Source organism: Erythrolamprus reginae, chromosome 2, assembly GCF_031021105.1.
Source record: "Erythrolamprus reginae isolate rEryReg1 chromosome 2, rEryReg1.hap1, whole genome shotgun sequence".
NCBI classification, from domain to species: Eukaryota; Metazoa; Chordata; class Lepidosauria; order Squamata; family Dipsadidae; genus Erythrolamprus; species Erythrolamprus reginae.
This window is the reverse complement of record NC_091951.1, coordinates 184,854,404-184,873,422: the sequence shown is the minus strand read 5'-3', so window position 1 is coordinate 184,873,422 and position 19,019 is coordinate 184,854,404. Positions and strand designations below refer to the sequence as shown.

The 19,019-nt window shown below is 45.2% G+C and overlaps 1 protein-coding gene across 2 annotated transcripts in view; it reads right to left on the bottom strand.

Moving 5' to 3' along the window:
• AGAP2 (ArfGAP with GTPase domain, ankyrin repeat and PH domain 2) overlaps positions 1-19,019 on the bottom strand; it is a 215,571-nt gene that overhangs the window by 100,501 nt on the left and 96,051 nt on the right. The window contains exon 1 of one of the 2 annotated variants that reach the window (XM_070740737.1): positions 13,905-15,730. The exons of the other annotated variant lie outside the window; for it this stretch is intronic. Within the exon in view, the coding sequence (XP_070596838.1) occupies positions 13,905-15,657 (1,753 nt within the window). The 5' untranslated portion in view covers positions 15,658-15,730. Of the gene's footprint in view, positions 1-13,904; positions 15,731-19,019 lie in introns of those variants that run through there. 2 annotated transcript variants of the gene reach the window in all.

The window sequence follows — 19,019 nt, the reverse complement described above, 5'->3', positions numbered from 1 at the left end:
AAACCCTGATAGTCTTTTAATGTTAGTCTAGTAAAGAAAAATCCATTTCACATATGAGTCTGATTAATTACATTCTACTTCAGCTCACATCTCATGGTTTACAATTTTCAGAATCTGTCTAAGAATTCTAATTTATATTATTATTGTTATTGTTCAGTTGCTAAGTCGTGTCCAATTCTTTGGACAATTCATGGACCACTTAGTGGGCCAGGCCCTGCTGTCCTCCACTGTCTCCTGGAGTTTATCCAAACTCATATTCATTACATCGTCAATGACATTATCTAACCATCTCATCCTCTGCTGTTCCCTTCTCCTCTTGCCTTCAATTTTTCCCCAGCATCAGGATCTTCAGGGCCTTTATTTCAGAATCTACCGTTTTTGCAAAAGAACTACTAGGGTTAAAAAGAAACAGATAGGGGTCATCTCAGCTCTCCATTAAAGAAATGGGTAAGAGTCTACGGAGAGGAGCGGCATACAAATCTAATAAATAAATAAATAAATAAAATAAGAAGCAAGATTACTTGTTTCTACTCTTTACTTTCTAGGTGACCTCCAGATGACCTTCAGGAAATAAGGGCAAAGGCTCTGTCTTGACTCCATGCCTCAGTTTTTCTCTAAATGAAATGAGGCAGCAAACATATGAGACAAATTTTTAATAATCATGGCCAATCTTGGTAAATGGCTCAGTGATTCCTATACAAGAAACGATGCACCCAGATCATTGTCTGTGGCTCTAACAGCCTCCATTAATCCTAAGAAGCTTCTCTGGGACAAAAGCTTCAGAAATAATTGGCTGCTCTGAAAAGAGAAACTGTCCCTAGGCTGACATATTTTAAAGCAAAAACAAGAAACAGCAGCTGAAAAATGGTGGCTCCTTTCCTAAAACAGCAAGTATTTGGACACTGACTTTTCATCACAAAGGCAGGCTCGATACTTAAGCTCACAATTTCCATGAAATTCCCAGCAGCTGCACAGCTCTGGGATGAATCAGGCTGCAATAGTCTCTAGCGTCGTGATTAATCCCAGCTCGGCTAGTAATGGCCCTATAAGGTTCTTTCGCACTTCAATTGACTTTTCCGCTTAAGTCCTTGTGATGAGTATGCAAAACGAGGAATGCAAAAATATACAGTTCCCAAAAATGAAATTTCTTGTCACTTACAATATTCATATGTGGAACAGCATGGGAAGGGGACAATATTTAAAGAACGTAAATAGCAATAGAACTTATATGCCACTCCATAGTGCTTTATAGCATGCGCTGAGCAGTTCACAATGTCCGCATATTGTCCCCCAATAACTTGGGTCCTCATTTTACCAACCTTGAAGGGATGGATGGCTGAGTCAACCTTGAATCCATCAGGATTGAACTCCAGGCTGTGGACAGAGTTTGCTTGCAATACTGTACTTTAATCTCTGCTCCACGAAGGGACCCAGGGGAAGAGCCTTCTCTGTGGCGGCCCTGACCCTTTGGAACCAACTCCCCCCAGATATCAGAATTGCCCCCACCCTCCTAGCCTTTCGTAAGCTCCTTAAAACCCACCTCTGTCGTCAGGCATGGGGGAATTGACTTTTTCCCTCCCCCTAGGTTTATAAAATTTATGCATGGTACGCTAGTATGTATGATTGGTTTTAAATTGGGGTTTTTTAAATTAACTTAAATATTAGATTTGTTTTACATTGTATTGTTATTGCTGTGAGCCACCCCGAGTCTGTGGAGAGGGGCGGCATACAAATCTGATTAATAAATAAATAATAAATAAATAAAAATGGTACTCTTTATTATGGAAAGCACCTCAAAGACCTATACAATCATTAGTTGATCAAGTTGAAGGTCTTCCTGCAGGTTGCAAAAAATGGGAAGGAGGTATCTTAGGAAACACTTAATAGATCTAAATGCTTGGGTTGGAGCCTGCAATGTGTTGGGTTCGTTACATGCCAATTCCTTGCACTGTTGTTAGCCTGTTTTTCTCCCTCAACCGACTATCAATTATACTAACAGCTGTCTAACAGAAACATTAAAAGACAAGGTAATTTTCCTCCAAGATTTGCACAGAATGAGCAGCTCTTGCTAAAATTGGGTATATACCAGCGGTGTAAACCGGTAGTGGCGGGAGATTTCTATGCATGCACAGAAGCGTTGTGATCACGCATAAGAGTGTGCGAACCAGTGGCAAGCTAATTTAGAAGTCACCACTGGTTTATACGTTTTGATAGAATGTGCTGTCCAATGCAGAGACCGTACCCAAAATATTAAAATTTGTTTTTTTAGTAAGACATACAGTATAAAATAAATTTCTGGACAGTTTCAAAACCTACCAAAAACATATGGGAAGTACTATGACTATTAGTTTTCCATCTATTGTTATTTATTATACCTAGGTTTCCCAACTCCACAAGACACTGGTTTTTTGACATATATAAAACCTATAAAAACCCAACAGATATCATCACTTGGAAAGAACCACCACCAACTTCTCTCTCCCAGTAGTAGAGACAAAAAACAGACTGAAAGTATGGTCGGATCATATGAGCATACTAGCCAGGCCCCAAGAGATGAGCCAAATTTTCAATATGTTTTAAGGTCAGTAAGGTGGGGGTCATGAGTTGGATTCATTACAATAGAAAAATGAGAATTTCCACCCTAATTCTACTCCCTTACTTTCACAAGCAATTTTTAATCACGGCTTCTCTCTTCTGCCAATCTTGTTTTCTCTAAAGAACCTTGGGGAGTATAATTCATGAAGGATGCTGAAAATGTGTAAGCAGGCAATTTCACCTGCTGTCATAGGCCTGCAAGTTACAGTCTAGGGCAGTGATGGCGAACTTTTTTTTCCCCGGGTGCCAAAAGGGCCTGCACGCTCACACCCATTATGCAATGTTCTCTCCCCGCACATGTACACACAACCTCACCCCCAATCTGCCCCTGTACACATATGTGCACTACCGGGGTGGCGCAGCAGGTAGAGTGCTGTACTGCAGGTCACTGAAGCTGACTGTAGATCTGAAGGTCAGCGGTTCAAATCTCATCACCGGCTCAAGGTTGACTCAGCCTTGCATCCTTCCGAGGTGGGTAAAATGAGGACCCGGATTGTGGGGGCAATAGGCTGGCTCTGTTAAAAAGTGCTATTGCTAACATGTTGTAAGCCGCCCTGAGTCTAAGGAGAAGGGTGGCATAAAAATCGAATAAATAAACCAACCAACCAACCAACCAACCAACCAACCAACCAACCAACCAACCAACTAACCAACCAACCAACCAACCAACCCCATTGTGCCATTTTTCACCTTCCTGAAGCCTGGGAAGAATGAAAAATAGCCTATTGGGCCTACTTGAAGTTCATTTCTGAACTTCCGGTAGGCCCACTGGGTCAGTTTCTTGCCATCCACAGGCTCCGGGGGCTTTCCTGAAGTCTGGGGAGGGCAAAAACAGTCTCCCCACATCCTTCTGAAGGCCAAAAATCATTTGGCCAGTGTACTGGAGCCGACATAGGGCAGCTCCTCATGTGCCTCAGATATGGCTCCGCGTGCCACAGGTTCACCATCACAGGTCTAGGGTTTCAATGAAAGAAGCAACTTTTTGACCATGTTTAAATATTACGCGTGTTTGATGATAGTTTGATATATTTGTAAGCTGTAATGTACGTCTGATATGTAAGACAAATACAGGCTTGTAATATTATTATTGTATTGAGAAGATATTGACTGATTTGAATGTGTATGACCAGACTGTTTAACTTGACTGTGATATTTCTAAAACACTATTTTATACACTTTAATATATCTGTCTTGTATGACTGAATAATTATTCATATCTCCTGGATATCTATTGGAATCCCACATTTTCCTCTGTGTATGTCCTTGAAAACCCAAGGGTTCTGCACACTCCTTAACAAATATCACAAATAACATTATAGAAGAACATCCCAAATTTTTTCCAGTCAAGAAATTGCTCAGAACAGGTTGTCCTTGACATATGACCACAATTGAGCCCAAAATTTATGTTGCTAAATGAAATATGTTAGATCTATCTATCTATCTATCTATCTATCTATCTATCTATCTATCTATCTATCTATCTATCTATCTATTTGAATTTTAAATGACTTTTGCCCCATTTTACAACTTCTCTGGCTACATTTGTTAAGTGAACTGCTGCAGTTGTTAAATTAGTAGCACAGTTGTTAAGTGAATCTGGCTTCCCCATTCACTTTGCTTGTGAGAAGGTCATGAAAGGTGATCAAATAATTCCCACTCCCGAACACTGCAACCGTCATAAATGTAAGTCAGTTGTCAAGCATCCAAATGTAAACCACATGACCATGGGAATGCTACAATGGTCATAAGTGTGAAAAACGGTCATGGTGCTTTTTTTCAGTGCCGTTGCGACTTTGAACGGTCACTAAATGAACTGTTGTAAGTGAAGGATTATCTGTATTCTGACAGCACTCTGCCATTTCTCCATTTTGTCCTAGATGATTGAGGTTCTGTGTTGTCCCCCCCCCCAAAAAAAGCCAAATCAGAGAAAAATGATCCCTTCCAAGAGAGAGAGGGGTAATCTTTGGATATTTTTTAAGATATCTATTCCTGTAGGGAAGTGTTCCCCAACCTTGACAACTTGAAGATATCTGGACTTCAACTCCCAGAATTCCCAAGCCAGCGAATTCTGGGAGTTGAAGTCCAAATATCTTCAAGTTGCCAAGGTTGGGGAACACTGCTGTAGGGCTTGACTAATGGCAAGAACCTTTGGAAATTATAGAGCCAAACTGGACAACAAAGATTGCCCAGGCTTGATTTAAGAAAAGGATTGGCATTTTCAATCAGCATTTCCATCTTGGGGTGAAAGATGTATTATGAAAATTCACAAAATCTCTTTTTGGCAAGATGGTTGGGTGGAATAGTATTTTGACCATGAAAATTTCATCACTCTCAGTTTTTCTCCCACCTCTTACCTGATGATGAGAGTTGAAGATCCTGAAAGCTTTTTCTCTGTGTGTGTGTGTGTGTGTGTGTGTGTGTGACTTCTGAGTTATTAATAAAGGTCAATTCATAATTTTGCGTTTTTTGACAAAGTGCAATTACTGTACTTCTTTTGTTGGCAGGACTAGATGTGCAGGGATGTTTCATGCTGCCAGTGCAGTTCGCCTTAGTTCATCAGAGAAGTAATTCTGTTCCTTACAATATTCCCTTTAATCCAACTTTCCAATTCAATTAACATCTCACTTCAGAGAGCAATTGGAGTAGCAGTTCCTCTGTCTCTATCCCTCCATTCCTCCTACGAGAACAAACCCAGAAGCAAATCTAAACATATACAGGTCCAGGAGCTGCCCATCCCATAATTAAGGGTGGGGTTTTTTAAAGACAGAAGGTATAGCCATAGCACTTAGACTTATATACCGCTTCATAGTGCTTTTACAACCCTCTCTAAATGGTTTACAGCATATTGTCCCCCAGCAATCTGGGTCCTCGTTTTACCCACCTCAAAAGGATGGAAGGCTGAGTCAATTGTATAAGAGAGAAAGCACTTGAGTTGAGTGGAGTCTTCCTAAGGCTTCCTACAAACGATGAAGTGTGCTCTGTCATTTGTCTCTAGTCACCTGTCTGTTTTGATCCTTGCCTCTCCTAGGGATCCAGAACGTGTGTGAGAGGTTGGGTCAAAAAAGTGGTCCCAAGCAAAAAAGAGGAGGAAGTGCTGGGATACTTGAAAGAGGCCATAATATACAGTGATACCTCGTCTTACAAACCCCTCGTCATACAAACTTTTTGAGATACAAACCCGGGGTTTAAGATTTTTTTGACTCTTCTTCCAAACTATTTTTACCTTACAAGCCCAAGCCGCCGCCACTGGGATGCCCCGCCTCTGGACTTCTGTTGCCAGCGAAGTGCCCGTTTTTGCGCTGCTGGGATTCCCCTGCTGGGATTCCCCTGCAGCATCACAAAAACACGGAAGTCCAGAGGTGGGGTTTCCCATGGAGGGGAGCCTCAGGAGAATCCCAGCAGTGCAAAAACGGGCGCTTCGGCTGGCAAAAGGGGTGAGTTTTGGGCTTGTACGCATTAATCGCTTTTCCATTGATTCCTATGGGAAACATTGTTTCGTCTTACAAACTTTTCACGTTGCAAACCTCGTCCCGGAACCAATTAAGTTTGTAAGACAAGGTATCACTGTACTCTCTTCTTAAGAGGCCCTATCTGGATTTGTATTAATTTCAATTGATGGCACAATCTGTGGCCTCTCTAGCAAAGGTGTGTTTCAGCAGGTTCTGATCAGTTCTGGAGAACCAATAAATACCACCTCCGCCCCCTTCTATTCTCTGCCTCCTGAATCCCAGCTGATTGGGAGGAAATGGGGATCTTACAGTATCCTTTCCCTGCCACGCCCTCCAAGCCACGCCCACAGACCCAGTAGTAAATATTTTTGAACCCTACCACTGCTCGCTAGGGAAGATTGAGATCACAGGTAGTACACAACTACCGAGTAAGGAACACAAGAGGAAACTGGTTATCCCAAGATTACGTGATCACCTTTTGTGATCTTCTGCAAAGATCACTAAATGGGGAAGCCAGAATCACTTAACAACCGGGTTACTAATTCATTAGCTGCAGTGATTCACTTAAATGGGGCAAAACTCACTTAGCAAATATCTCACTTAACAACAGAAATTTTGGACTTCATTGTGGCCATAAGTCGAGGACCAACCTGTAGTGTATAACTTGGTTCTACTCCTTCTTCAATGGGCAGCTCTAGTCAGTGGTGAAGAATTGGGGGAAGCGGGGAGATCAGTCAAGTGGTTAATCACTTATGGACTATCATAAGGTTTGCTATTTTCTCTCTTGCTTTTTAACATTCACAGTATATGACATAGCCGAGGAAGATCAATAGGCTGATGACACCCAGCTTTATCTTGCTTTTCTGAGCCAGACTGAAGGTGTCTAACTTACCTCACGGCTGGTTCCTTCCTCCCATGCCGCCTGACCGTGCCTCATAGGTATGTACACACGCATGCTCAGTAGGGGGGGGGGAAACCAAAACAAGATGGCGGCCACATGCACAGTGCCAGAAACTTGGCTTCTTGGACATGTGCATAAGGAAAAAAAATACTGGAAAAAAAAATCCCCCCAAAAATCCTGAATTATTTTTTTAAGATGGTGGTGCCCACAGACACAGTTAAGAACATAAGAACATAAGAAGAGCCAAGCTGAATCAGGCCAAAGCCCATCAAGTCCAGCATTCTGTGTCACAGAGTGGCCCACCAATTGTCCATGGGGATCTTGAGCAGAGAGAGAAGGCAAAACTCTCCCTTTCCCCTGACCCCCAACAAATTGCATTCAAGGGAATCCTGCCTGCCTCAACCAACATAGAGGCGGCACACGGACATCCGTTTCAATAACCACCGATACACTTGGCATCCATGAATCTGTCTAATCCTGCCTTGAAGCTATCAAGGCTGACAGCTGTCACGACCTCTTCTGGAAGTGAATTCCATAAACCAATGACTCTCTGGGTGAAGAAATGTTTCCCTTTATTTGTCCTCGCTTTCTTACCTATGAGCTTTAGGGAGTACCCCCTCGTCCTAGTATTGTGTGATAGAGAAAAGAATTTTTCTCTATCCACCTTTTCTATCCCATGCATGATTTTATACACTTCAATCAAGTCACCCCTTAAACGCCGTCTTTCAAGGCTGAAGAGACCAAGTTCTGTGATGTCACCATGACATCACCAGCGGGTCACCAGCTACCAGTTCAGGCGAACCAGTCCGAATCAGGAGAAATTTCCCGCCTCTGGTCTAGAAGCAGAGAGGATCCAAATAGTGAAATGAGCAGGTTGGGTTCCTCCCTCCAAATATATGGTAGCAATGTTGTAATGGAATGTGAGAACGATCTTGCTTTGGAGCGGAGAGATGCTGCCTAGAGAATGAGAATGATAGAAGGAGGAGGAGCCTACAACAGAGTAATGGGGAGAGCAAGGAAATTAGACAGGCTCTGCCCCAACTAATCAGGTGGTAAAAAGAGACGGTTGGAGATCTCTCAGCTTCAAAGATTTTGCTAATGTAGCCTTATATTAAAGTAAAATTAGCTTATCTTGTCATGTTTCCTGTCTGGTCTACTTGGGAAGGCTGACAGTTGCAAAGCTCAGTTTTAGAAAACGATTTCCATTAGAATGAAACATATTTTAAAAACCAAATTCCCACTTTGACCCTGTCATATTGTTATTAATTTTTACTAAACCACATATTCTTTCCAAGGATACTCAACTAGCTTTGTGTATGTTAATTGCCAAATAATATTAAATGCTGGAATGGCTGTTTGATTCCCTACTTGGAAAAATGGTTAACAGTTATAGGAAAATGCTTTGATAGCCAAAATATCTTACACATAAATCTGTGGTAAAAATGTAATTCTAATTGGAAACCGTTCCTGGATGATAACTTAATAGATGGGTCGGTACCTCAACCAAAATTTGAGCTTTTCTATGCATAAAATCTAAGTTCATGAGCTATTCCAGTCTGAATAGATGATTAATTATAGTTTATAATTTCATTCAGTGATTTGTTCACCATGGTTTCTTATGCGCACGCTTTCCTTAAAGCTTAACAGTGCTTCCAAGCTTTTTAAAAGTAACATAACATTTTATAGTTCATAAATAATTAAAGGGATATTGGAGAACTCCACTACTTTCCAATTCCCTTCCCTTGCTCACTTATTTGTAGTTTATTAATTGTATCTTCTTTTATTATTTGCTTTATTATTATTTATAACATTTTTATGGCTGCCCTTTTCAAAAGATTCTGGGGGCTTACAGGTTCCAAATATATAATTAATACATAAAAAAACAGTTTTTCTTTTAATATGTTTTTTATCTCTTCTTTTATTCCTCTTCTAAAATATTTAACTGAAAAAGAGAATATGGCTGGGACAAAACAGATTGTAGCTGTTGTTTGTTCCTCAAGACTTCTGATATTGCCTCTGTTTGAGGAGGCCCTGGACCTGAAAGAACAGGGTCATGACCTGACAGGTTTCCTGGTCACTGCTAAATGTGCAATAGGAGCCATGGCCAGGGGATTTTATCAAGCGATGGCTGACACAGAAATGCTAGCCTCATCTAGCGTTAGAGATCCTTTGCAGCAGTAACAATTTGTCTAGACCAGAAAACGAAGGCTTTGGACTTGTGGACTTCAACTCCAGAATTCCTGAGCCAGCCATGCTGGATTAGGAATTCTGGGAGTTGAAGTCCATCGATCATAAAAGGACCATAGCTAGACCTTTGCTAGACTCATCTCAGCCTTTGAAGGCCATTTGAGAGCTTCCATTGATCAGAATGCAGTAGCCCAGTTGTTGGTAGATACATAACGACATGAGCATATTATACCCCTCCTGCAGGTCCTGAGCTGTCTCAACATTAGTTTTTAGGTGCAATTCAATGTGCTACTTTTAGAAGGTAATCCCGGAGTACCTGTAGAGCAGAGACATCATCTAACTCCCAATTTCAGTCCACCACAACCAGACATCTTGGGAGAAATTGCTTAGGACCCTCCAACTTTAATGACGGAAAATGAAATAGAGGTTCTCCCCCCCCCCTTCTCCCCAAATAAATTTGGCCTACTTGCACTCTATTGGCTTTCTGCAAATTATTAAAAATCAAGTTAGCAGTTTAAGGAAGGATACTAAAATCAACCCCTTGTTTTAGGACTCAAGTTAACTAAACTTCAGTACCCCCAATTCCAATCTAATTTGTCATTCTGGTTGGGAATTATGGAGAAGCACATCTGGGGGAACCAGATAGCCTAAACAGAATATGCCACATATAAAAACTTGAGTTGATTCAGCATCTTCTAGTCATCAGTTGATAGAAGTGTTAGCTGTTAATGTGGTGATTTTTCAGAATTGTACTTCGAAATCAAAAGCTAACCTGTTTCTTCCAGATGTTTTGCATTACCATTTCTAAATTCCACCGTCACCGCCCATGCTTGCCAGAGCTAATATAAACTGAAGTCCAAAATGCAGTCCAGGGGAATTGAAATCCCATTCTTGCTCTTTAATAAGGGAAAATGTATACATTAATGCAGTGTTTCCCAACCTTGGCAACTTGAAGATATCTGGACTTCGACTCCCAGAAGTCCCCAGCCAGAATTCGCTGGCTGGGGAATTCTGGGAGTTGAAGTCCAAATATCTTCAAGTTGCCAAGGTTGGGAAACACTGCATTAATGGATGCAAGTATCTTCTTACATTACCAACTACAGTAATCCCTGACCTACAACAGCTCATTTAGTGACCGTTCAAAGTTACAAGGGCACTGAAAAAGGTGACCGGTGACAGATTTTCACACTTACAACCGTTAGCAACAGGCTCATATTTATGACCGTCGCTTGGCAACAGACTCATATTTATGACCGTCGCAGTGTCCCAGGTCACGTGATCAGCTTTTGCCACCTTCTGACAAGGGAAGTCAATGGGGAATCCAGAGTCACTTAATAACCGTGTTACTGACATAAAAAATAAAATGATTCACTTAACAACCGTGGCAAAATGGGGCAAAACTCACTTAACCAATGTTTTGCTGAGCAGCGTAAATTTGGGGTTCAATTGTGGTCACAGCCCAAGGACTAGCTACAGTGATCCCTCGTTTTTTTGTGGGGGATGCATTCCAAGACCACCCATGAAAAACGAATTTCCGTGAAGTAGAGGAAAGATATTTTTTAATGTATTTAATGAGTATTAATGTATTTAACGAGTAAACAATGTCGTCTGGCGGGACCCAGGCGAAGAGCCGTCTCTGTGGTGGCCCCGACCCTCTGGAACCAGCTCCCCTCAGAGATTAGGATTGCCCCCACACTCCTTGCCTTTTGTAAACTTCTTAAAACCCACCTCTGCCTTCAGGCATGGGGGAATTGAGACATGTCCTATACAGTTTATGCATGGTATGTTTGTGTGTATGTTTTGCTTTTAAATAAGGGGTTCTTAGACATTTTTAAATATTAGATTTGTTACTGTATATTGTTTTTATTATTGCTGTGAGCCGCCCCGAGTCTGCGGAGAGGGGCGGCATACAAATCTAATAAATAAATAAATATTTGGACTTTTAAAACCCACCCTTTGTATTAAACAGTCATTCTATAATGTTTCTCAGCTGGAACTACATGTGATATCCTACCAGTTTCTTTAACAGAGTACAGTAATACTGTAGAAGAATTTTATGAATTTTTAATGGATTTAACATTTTCAATGGATTTAATGGATTTAAGCCCCCTTTGAAAACCCGTGAAGTAGCGAATCCGCAAAAGATGAACCGCGAAGTAGCGAGGGATTACTGTATATCCCTTTCTTTCATAGCAGATTTCCTACTGGGTTTCAGCTTTAAAACAATTGAAAACATGCATACAGGGAGCTGCTGTCCACCATGAATATTTCCATTTAGTGTAATCTACCCTGAGAAGGGGAAGCTTCTCTGGGGACATAGAGATTTTCTACACATCAATTTCTCTACCTGGAAAATGCTGGAGACAGAATCTGGGACCTCTAGTACAGAAAGCATGCCGTCTCCTGCTTAGCCATGCTCCCTTCCAAATGAATGAATGAAAGAGCAGCAGGAAAAGGATGCGGATGGAGGCTGTGTCACATGTCCCAAAGAGCCTCGCAAGGGAATGGCCTTTTGCGCGAGGGAGATGGGACTATACACATTGAGCTTCACAACTATGAAAACCGTACGTTTCCTGCCTAACAGGAAAGCAAAGCACACCTCTGAGAGGCTTTTAAATCAAGTCCCATATAGATTTGAATACCCATGTAATCATACAGAAGACTCATAATATGTTTCCTCTGGAAATCTCTACCGAACAAGAGAGCACCATCACCCCTGTATATGCTCACCATATACAGAGGTGGGCAGCAGGCAGGACCAAGTGGAATGCAGTTCCACAGGCGGAAATGAAGCTGTGTGCCCAGCTCCAGCTGACTATTCCCCCTCCCCATCCTCTTCCTCCTCCTCGGAAAGCAGCAGGGAGACCAGCACGGCAAGGAATTGAAGGGGGGCCATTTCCTCCCCCCTCTTTTCTCAACAGCTGATCGGCACCCATTCGCCTAGCTATCCAGCCTGAGGCAGGGGGCGACCCAAGAAGGAGAGCATGGGAAACGTGAAGCAAATTGTCACCCCAGAGAGAGACGCTGGTGAGGTTGTAAGTCGAGGACTTAACAGTTCACTTGAACAATGATGATCGTTCAAGCCACTCCCACCTGGTTCAAGTCACTCCCACATGGCCGGCAAGCCACTCCTACCCAGTCACATGAGCATCAAACCACACCCACAAAATAAGCCACACCCACAGTATGGCAGTAAAAAATTTGGCTGCCTATTACTGTATATGTTTGTGTGTGTGTGTGTGTTATGTGTGTGTAACATATTTTTTTTTATAATGAAAAGGAAGGGAGACTACTATAGATCTATTTTGGGCTTATTTGCCTATATCAGGTAGCCACACCCTTTTTACTGGTATTTGAACCCGAGGCCTCTGCCTTATTAGGCTACAGGTTCAACTCCTGTATCAGGTCCTGTATCCAGGATATATATATACTCCCTGGTGTAAAACATGGTACTGTACTTGGTATTTATTGACAAACACACTTTTTGGCATCACATCATCATAATCTCTATAGATTTATGTTATACAAACACACCTCACACCCCATCACATTTTCCTCACCCAAGTATCCTAAAGCACCTTGTAGTAATCATCATCATCATCATCTGGTTCAACTCAACAAGCAAGAGAACAATTTGCTGCAGAAATAAGACTCCATATTGTGCTTGCCACTTCTGCCTTGGCAAAATTTGAATCTGTTTGGCATGGTAAAAAAAAAAATCAGAAACAAACAGCTATGAAATTCATCCTCTGTAGAACGCTAAGGAACAGAGGCGGGCTCTAGATGGCCCCAGATTACCCGATAAGGGGAAGATTTTTTTTTTTTTAAAGCAGAAGATCATACCCTTTGGAAAACTATCAACTCTGGCTTGCAGAAATAGAACCTGTCTTGCCTAAACCAGAACCCTGGTATTTGCTCCTGAAATTACCCAGAGCTTCACTCCATTTTTTGTACCGCTCACCCCTGTTACAAACTGGGGGTGAGGAGTAGCCTGAGGTGACTCCTGCTCCATGTGCTTGCTTGATATAGATTGACTCCCATGCAATCTTGAGAAAGAATCCTTCACCTCATCTACATATTCCCATCAAAGGTGCTGACAATTATTTTCTCCTCAGTTTCTCGCAGGGGAGATGACACGGAGGCTGTATGAAAACCTCAGCCATATCCCCCAACTGATCCAGTTGCGGTAGCATTCAGCTGGGAGCAAGAGATCCCTTCTAAACTCAACCCTTTCCCAACGTGAGTATACACATTTATTGGTGGCCATGATCTACTATCACCTTGGCAACAAGGCTAGGCTGCCCAGAATTTCTTTCGCAGAGAAACAGTAGGGAGATCTTCTATGGGAAATCTAATGCAGGATCAGGTAAGGCAAGCGTTTCCCCAGAGGCTCTGCAGAAGAATCGTGATTAACACCGGGAGGGGAGGGGACCTTATGTTTCTACTACTGCAACTCTTAAAAAAATAAATAGATAGCATGCCAACCTGTTGCCTATATTGAATTATGACACCCAGAATCCCCCACTAGATGGAATTCTGGGAACGGTGGTCCTAACATCTTGGAAGGTATCACAGGCTGAGGAAATCGGTCTACTCTTTCTCCTCCTATATTCCAAACCAAGATTTCAGGTGGGTGGGTGTCTAATATCTCCCGATCACAATATTAAACATTCAGGTGTCATTATTCAGCCTACAGCACCCACCCTCGAGATCAGTGGATAGCCGGTATCCCCGCCATGCTCTCCTGCCAGAAAGCAGGGTCCAATACTTACTGGGCAACTCTCCCTTGGCCAGTTCAGCACTAAGCAGCTCTTTATGGCTCAGACTCCAGCCAGGCCCAGGGTGAGTGGGAGTGGAAGCCGGACTCTTGGTGAAGATGCCACTGATGAACTTGAGCATTTTCCGGTCACGAGTGGAGGCCCTTCCACCCTCCCGGCCTCTCTTCAGCCCTACTGCGGCCTCTGAGGAGCAAGAACCAGAGGAGGCTAAGCTGACCGGGCCATGGTTAAGGTCACTGTTGTCCAGAGTCTTGCTTTTGTTTTTGTGGGGCGACAGTTTCGCCCTGGAGCCTCCTCGGGGGACCGTCTCCCCGCTCCCTTTGACTGCCACCTTCATGCGGCCCTTGACTTCACTCTCTGGCCACGACAGGCGATTTGGGGTGCCCCCCTTGTGGCTCCCCTTGCCGGCCTTTGGCTCTGCACCCACCTTGGCCCCCGTGGTGGTCACGGTTTTGAAAGGCTTATTCGTGGCCAAGCGGAGGCGGCGATTCCCAGCCGCGGGGTGAGGCGAGGAGGCTCCCGAGTGAGAGAAGGGAGAGACGCCCACACGGCTCACCGTCATTTCCATGGTCCCAGGCTCAGGGCCACCCCAGCTAGCGTGGCTGACCAACATCCGGCGCCCAGGTGCAGCAGCGCTGGAGGAGCAGCTGGCAGTGGTCGGAGGAGGGATTGGCGACTCATCTCCAGGGATCTCCAAGGTTTCCTTCAAGCCAGGCTTGGAGGGGATCAGGGCCACTTCTGGTTTTGGCAGCACGCCGGGCAAGACAGGAACCATGATGGCTTTGGGCTTTGGAGCTACAGCAGGAGCCGACGGGACAAAAGTACCTTCAGGCTTAGAAAGGGGAGCGGAGGAGACCGGAGGCCCAACCACCACAGGTTTGGGAGGAGCAGATGAAAAGATAATGCCCACAGGGGGGTCTGGTTTGGGGGGGATGATGGGGGCTATAGAGGGGATTGCTGGCTCGGGTTTGGGTGGCAGAACTGGGGCTATGCACGGCATAGTCGCCTCACGCTGGAAGGGCACCACAGGCTCAGGTTTAGGAGCCAGAGGCGGAGCGATAAAGGGGACGGCTGGCTGAGATTTGGAGGCCAACGCCATCTCGGGTTTGGGGGGCACCGCTGGCGCTACAGGGAGCACTAGCGGCTCAGGCTTGGGAGGCACAACGGGAGCCACCGAAGTTCCCAGCGCCTCCGATCTTGGCATCGTGGCTGGTGCATCCAAGCCGGTGGTGGCTTTGGCCTTGGGGGCAGCTGCTGTTAATCCAAGGTTTGGATCCCAAGGACTGCCTTGGCTGCTGCTGCTGCTGGGTGGGGTCCAGAGAGATCCAGCTCGCCCGGTGCCCTCCGGGGACGGGGATGGTCCGGGCGTCTCCGGGCAGCCTGGCGACAGCTGCAGTAGGTAGTCGGGCGTGCTGGCGCTGCTGGTGCTAATCCAGAGCGCATCCTGCCGGTGGAAGATGCGCTCCTGCCTCTTGATCTTGCCCGCCTCCTCCGCTTCCTTGTGGCTCCTTAACCCGGAGGGTTCGGCAACTGATGGAAAAGCCAGAGGGCTGGAGGGGAGGCTGCCTGCTCTGCCCTCCGGCTGGGGAGCCCCATCCTCAACCCTTGCCTTCTCATCTTCCGGCGGTGGTGGCTGCTGCTGCTGCTGCTGCTGTTGTTCCCCTTGCTGCTGAACGGACTCGAGCTTCACAAGGGTCAGGGAGATCAGGTAGGTCGTCCTTCGCTGCAGGGTGGCTCCTCTGCTCATGAGTGCCTGGGGGAGCGGACGGCGGCAGTGCCCACACCGTTAGCCAGCATCTGCCAGACGTTTCTCCTCTTGCTGCTGCTGCTGCCGCCGGTTGGGTGGTTGCCACCCCCTCTGGATGGCAGCGGATGCCAGCCGCCACCTGGAACCCTAACGCCTCCCCTGCTCTGCCCATGCACAAAGGGCAGCTCCGGAGGAATGCTGCAGGAAACGGAGCATCTCTTCCAAACCTTATTCTTATGATCCACTTGGTCCACAGCTCAGCTGCCCAAGGCCCCGAAGGTGAGCATCATCCAGAGTCCAAACGCCAGATGCAAAAGGGGGTGGGGTGCTCAGCCTCTTTCCAGGAAGAAATCTCAGCCCGGCAGTGGGATGCGGCGCGGCTTCTGAAGAGGCAAAAGGATGCCTGGTTCCCGTGCAGAGAAGCCGGCAGGAGGGAGGAGGAGGAGGTGAAGGGGGGAGAAGGCAAAAAATAATAATAATAAAAAATAAAAATAAATCACAGCTCCGTTGCAAGCAAGTCCCCTTTTGTGGTGGTGCTGCTGCTGCGGCAACCTCGAGAGCCCCTCGGCGCAGACCTCATCGCGCTGGCCGGTTGCCAAGGCTCTTTTCACACTTTCCCCTCCGGGGTTGTCATTTTTGCAGAGCGCTCCTCGGAACGGCGCAGCATCCTTCTCCGCCCGACGCCCAGCTTTGTAATCCGCCCGAGCCGAGCGCCAGAGGGCCGGTCGGACGCCTCCTTGCAAGCTTCTCCCCCACCCACCCGCCACCCTCCAAAAAAATCACCCGCCTCCGCTGCGGCGGTTCCCTCCTCCTCTTCCTCCTCCCGTCGGTTTTGCAAGGAGAGGGGGGGTCTCTGTCCCCCTCCCCTCCGGTGGTGTCTACTTTTTTTTCCCTCCCTCTTTTAGCGCATCTTGGATTTTTTTTTTTTTTTTTGCACCGCGCTCCGTGCCAAAGCTGCTTCTTCTAATATAACCCCGGCCGAAGCAGCGGCTAGCGGCGGGCAGAAATGCGGTGGGTGGGCGGGTGAGGGGAAAAAAACGCGTGGAAATCGTAAAAAAAAATAAAAACGTAAGCCGAGCTATGTCAGCATTCGCGAGCCAACCCCTTCAGCTGAGGCAGATTCCCTCAAAAACGGAAGCTCTTCCCCGTGTCAAACCCGCTTGCTGGAGCCGACGGTGAAGAGGAAAAGAAGGAGAGGAGAAGGGGGAAGGGGAAAAAAGGATTTAAAATTTAAACCAAAAAAATAATAATAAATTGAAAGGGAGGCGGGAGAATTATCACGCCGAACGTATATACACGCTGAGGAGTGAGGGCTCTTTTGTATGTGTGTGTGTGCCGAGACACAAGGAAATCCCGGACTGGATCTCCCGCGCGCAAGATTCTCTTCCTTTTTTCCTCTCCCCTCAGCCGCTCTTTCAGATATTACCCGGGGCGGGGTCCTATTCAAGAGAGGGCATGGCTGGAACCTAACACGCCCTTCCGGTGCTGGCCAAAAAGGAGAGGGAGGGGTGGGGGGGAGGTGAACGCATATGTTGCCTCTTTTCGACGCAGAGCTAAATTAGCCGGGCTAATTTGCCTCCTTCGGTTTAGCCCCGTTGCCAAGGTCATCAGTCAAGCTAGTGCAAATAGTGCAGGGAAGGCCCACATTTGGAGGCTGGCTTGCGCTGTCTCATGCCCTAGTACCTTGCCTGCCTGTCTGCCATGGGATCAGTGGGGTAATTAGAAAAGGAAGGGGGGGTCGCCTGGGTAGTTACAGGGGGCTACTGAGCCCGCCCTCGTGTAAATGAATAGAATGGAATGGGGATAGGGATAGGATAGGATAGAATTGGAATTAAAATTTAGAATTGAATTGAATTAGAATTATTAGGAAAGAATATAATAAAATAGGATTCTTTATTGCCAAGTGTGATTGGAAATACAAGGAATAGAATAAGAATAGAATAGAATAGGATTCTTTATTGCCAAGTGTGATTGGACACAGAAGGAATAGAATAGAGTTAGAATAGAATAGAATAGAATAGGATTCTTTATTGGCCAAATGTGATTGGACACACAAAGAATAGAATAGAATAGGATTCTTTATTGCCAAGTGTGATTGGACACACAAGGAATAGAATAGAATAGGATTCTTTATTGGCCAAATGTGATTGGACACACAAGGAATTTGTCTTGGTGCATATGCTCTCAGTGTACATAAAAGAAAAGCTACATTTGTCAAGAATCCTGAGCTACAACACTTAATTATTGTCACAGGGTACAAATGAGCAATCAGGAAACAATCAATATTAATATAAATCGAAAGGATGCAAGCAACAAGTTACAGTCATGCAGTCATAAGTGGGAGGAGATTGGTGATCGAACGATGAGAAGACTAATAGTAATAGTAATGCAGCCTTAGTGAATAGTTTGACTGGGATAAGGGAATTATTTGTTTAACAGAGTGATGGCGTTTAGGAAAAAAACTGTTATTGTGTCTCGTTGTCTTGGTATGAAGTGCTCTATAGCGTTTTGAGGGTAGGAGTTGAAACAATGTACGCCCAGGATGCAAGGGGTCCGTAAATATTTTCATGGTCAGAGAGATGGGTTAAGGTGACTGGAGTTGGCCATCTGAATTGAATGCCTTTTGATTTAGCCACAATTATGTATTTGGTGCAGCGGAGAACATTGGCTTGGTGGACATTGCCCTAGGGCAGGGATAGGCAAAGTTGGCTCTTCTATGACATGTGGACTTCAACTCCCAGAATTCCTGAGGTAACATGATTGGCTCAGGAATTCTGGGAGTTGAAGTCCACAAGTCATAGAAGAACCAACTTTGCCTACCCCTGTCCTAGGGAACAGTGTGTTCTCATCCGTAGGGAGGGTGCAAGGGTGTAGCAGCAGCACCAAATCTGGGCTGCAAAAATCTCAGTGGCTGCTACGTGATCATTTTTCATTTGACCTGGACTAATAGTCTGTCAGGTGCAGAGAACCAGGATCCCATGTTCCAATTAAGCTGACTTATTGCTCATGCCTAAATTGGTGCTAGATAGATCATGGAATTCAAGGAGGACTTGACTTGTCTCCCTTGTGGAATTGGAATTGTAATGACTCTAGGCTGCTTCGTCTCTCAACTCTACTCCCAGACTCTGCCCCTTTTCCCCCTACATCAGTGATGATAAACCTTTTTTTTGTTCGGGTGCCAAAATTGCGCATGCACGTTTACCCACACCATAATGCAATGCCATTCCCCCACGCATGCATGCACAATCCCCTTCCCACACTGCCCCCCAATGCATGCGTGCAGGCCTCACTGAAGCCTCCAGACTTCTAGTAGGCCCGTTTTTCACCCTCCCCAGGCTTCAGGAAAGCTTCCAGAGCCTGTG